Source organism: Labrus mixtus, chromosome 9, assembly GCF_963584025.1.
Source record: "Labrus mixtus chromosome 9, fLabMix1.1, whole genome shotgun sequence".
Classification (NCBI taxonomy): Eukaryota; Metazoa; Chordata; class Actinopteri; order Labriformes; family Labridae; genus Labrus; species Labrus mixtus.
The window spans coordinates 29,445,745-29,449,050 of NC_083620.1; the positions used below are offsets into that span (position 1 = coordinate 29,445,745).

Consider the following 3,306-nt stretch of genomic DNA (forward strand, 5'->3'; position numbering starts at 1 on the left):
CCACTGTCCTATCTCTTTAATAAAGGCACAAAAAGCCCCCAAAAAATCAGTGAGAATCAGCCAAAAACAATCACACTGCTGCAGCAGAGAGAGAGACGTGGTGTAAGAGTTCTGGTAGAGAAATGTGAGATTTGTTGAAAACAAATAAAATATAATATTATATAAATAATAAAACCACCTGGATTTTTATTCAGAGAAACGGTGACTTTCCCTCATTTCAGAGTTAACTGACTTACTGAAACGGGCCCCTGGTCCAGTGTGAGACTCCAGTCCGGTTTGTCCCAGTCCGCCGCTTGTCTGTGATCCACCCCGGGTTTTCTCTCTGCCCTCTGACTCTTTGGGACACAGGAAGTTGGTCTATAACAACAACGGAAACTGAATTTATTCTAAATATGGATTAAAAATCGAAAGTGTTGTTATTGTATTTGGAGGCTCGGACTGTTGGAGTATCTGATTTAAGAGATGATGTCTAACACGGCGAGGAGTGGAGACATCATCCACCTGAATGTCGGAGGGAAGAGGTGAGGAGTGTCGGCTACATAGATAACAAGCTAACAAGCTAACCGGGAACAAAGCTACTAAAGAGCCGTTTGTTATCGTTCATGTTGCACCGATGAAGTTAACAAGTCATAGCAAGTGAAACAAAACCTTTACATCATGTATAACTCTGTTATAATAACAACTTCATTCATTAATCAAGCTTTTTTATTTACAAGTTTACCCAAATCTTACTATCGCTGGTGTTATGGTTCAAAGTGTGACCGTGTTAACTGGAGACTTTCAGCCGGACCGCTCGGCTGAAAGTCTCCAGTTAACACGGTCACACTTTGAACCATAACACCAGCGATAAGCACTAAACTTGTGATTTAGCTAATGTTTACTTATGAGCCCAAAAAACATTAAATATAGATTCACAAGTACTGAAACTCAACAATGACACATTTAGATATAAATATCTAAGTTATGATGAAACGTTAATGAAAGGGAAGTAAAGGGAACTAATGTGCAAGTTTAAAGAGGAAAAGTTAAGATAATCTGATGGTATCCTGAAACAAATTCGCTAAAACAAAAGATAAATGACTGTAAATGTTATGGTAATATTCAGTTCACCTTTTGTACTTTGTCCGATAATGGAACTTGTAGCATTAGTCTCTGTCCTGTGAGAAACATTTATCTTTAAGCAGTCAAACTTTTTTATGTTTTCAGCTTTGAAGCAGTTTATTTTCTTGTAATATGAAAAGTTAAAAACATGCATTTCATTTTAAAGTATAATATTTAAGTCTGAAAGTAGTAGAATAACAGTGTGTTGTACGGAAGCCCAAAGAGGACACACATCAGTACATTTTATTTTACTCTCTAGTCTTCTTAACGAGATAACGAGATCCGCTCTTATTATCTCGATATCTTTTGAAAACTTGTTTTCCAGTGAAAAAGATTTAATTTCAGACGTTTTTCTTTTTAGATCGTTGTAATCCTGAGATAATCATTACTAACATTGTATTATTATTATTATTATTATTTAGCATCAATATATATATATACATATATACTGTACATTCTATATATTTTATTATTATATTAGTCTATATTATATTATACTACATTATATTATATAACTGCACTCTGCATTACTGTGGTACAACACTGCCTCTCTGCTCTGCTGTTTACATTACTTGCTGCTATTTATCATACCAAGTCACTTTAATCATCACTTGTCACTTTATCTTTTCATTCTCTGCAAATACTGTCTCAATTCCCTGCATAGTTAACTTCATCATTCATTTTGTTCTTGTATATACCCCCTATTTTTATTTTTATTTATCTAATCTATTCTGTTTAATGTGTATTCTGTATTTTGAGCTTTCTTGTCTGTGCTGCTGCAACGCCTGAATTTCCCCTCTGGGGATCAATAAAGTATTATCCTATCCTATTCTACTGAGATTAATAAATCAAAACATTTTAAACTGTGCTTTTAGAGAAGAGTTAATGAGGAGTTATTTGTTTGTTTGTTTGTTTGTAGGTTCAGCACGTCCCGACAGACGCTGACGTGGGTTCCTGACTCCTTTTTCTCCAGGTCAGTAAATAAATCAGTGTTAGGGTTAGCGGTGTGATGTTCTCTACCGTTAGAGCTCCCTGCCGTGTGTTTGATCTCTAACACATGCTTTTCCTTTGTGTTTCTCTCCTCAGTCTTTTGAGCGGTCGCATCTCGACTCTGAAGGATGAAACTGGAGCGGTGAGTATCGAGGATTTGTTTTTTAATGACCTCTCAGTGATGAAGTTCTGACATCTCCCTCCTCTCCCACCGTAGATCTTCATCGACAGAGACCCCTCACTGTTCGCCACCATCCTCAACTTCCTGCGGACCAAAGAGCTGTACCCCCGCTCCATCAACGTGCACATGCTCATGCACGAGGCCGAGTTTTACGGCATCACGCCGCTGGGTGAGACTCGCAGAGTAGTCGACGTGCGCTCGCTAAAATCCAGTTCTGCTCAGTTTTCTGATGTTTTATCTCATGTTTGTTTTCAGTGCGTAAGCTGCAGCTGTGTGACGAGCTGGACCGATCGTCCTGTGGAAATGTGCTGTTTAATGGCTACCTGCCTCCACCAGGTACAGCCCCCCCCCCCCCCCCCTTCGCACACACACACACACACACACACACACACACACACACACACACCTGAGCCACATGGGGGCTGGGTTTCACACACGTCTCTATTTTTGTGTTTTCAATAACACAACCTGTGTCCAACCCCTCAGAGGACCACAGTCCCCTAACACTTACAAAATGTCTGTTCTCCAATCTGTGACCTCACTTCCTGTCTGTGTTCTTCCCAGTGTACCCAGCGAAGCGTCGTAACCGTCACAGCGTGGCGGGGTCGCAGTTCATGGCGGGTCGAATCGTGCCTGCAGAGCGAGTGCCGGTGAGACGCAGCAACACGATGCCCCCCAACCTGGGGAACTCTGGGATACTGGGCAGAGCGAGCACCGAGGAGAGGACGCCTGGAGGTGAACACACACACACACACACACACACACACACACACACATACACACACACACACACACACACACACACAGACACACACAGACACACACACACACACACACACACACACACACACACCAGATTTTCTAATCTGCAATATTAACAACTGAAGCTACAGATGGCTCAGGGTGAACTACGGCCCAAATAACAACCAAAACAATCTATAGACAGAGCACTCACTCGCACTCAAACACAGAACCTTCACTCAGAACACAATAACACGACCGGGGCCAGAAACCAAGAAAGATGGTAACACATG

At 41.1% G+C, this 3,306-nt stretch overlaps 1 protein-coding gene across 1 annotated transcript in view; it reads left to right on the plus strand.

Moving 5' to 3' along the window:
- The first annotated feature begins 306 nt into the window (after window positions 1-306).
- The window catches only part of shkbp1 (SH3KBP1 binding protein 1), a 15,510-nt gene continuing 12,510 nt past the window's right edge, over window positions 307-3,306 (plus strand). The window contains exons 1-6 of the mRNA XM_061047289.1: window positions 307-521; window positions 2,021-2,074; window positions 2,188-2,233; window positions 2,309-2,441; window positions 2,528-2,608; window positions 2,837-3,007. Coding sequence (XP_060903272.1) covers window positions 463-521; window positions 2,021-2,074; window positions 2,188-2,233; window positions 2,309-2,441; window positions 2,528-2,608; window positions 2,837-3,007 — 544 coding nt within the window. The 5' untranslated portion in view covers window positions 307-462. The remainder of the gene's footprint in view (window positions 522-2,020; window positions 2,075-2,187; window positions 2,234-2,308; window positions 2,442-2,527; window positions 2,609-2,836; window positions 3,008-3,306) is intronic.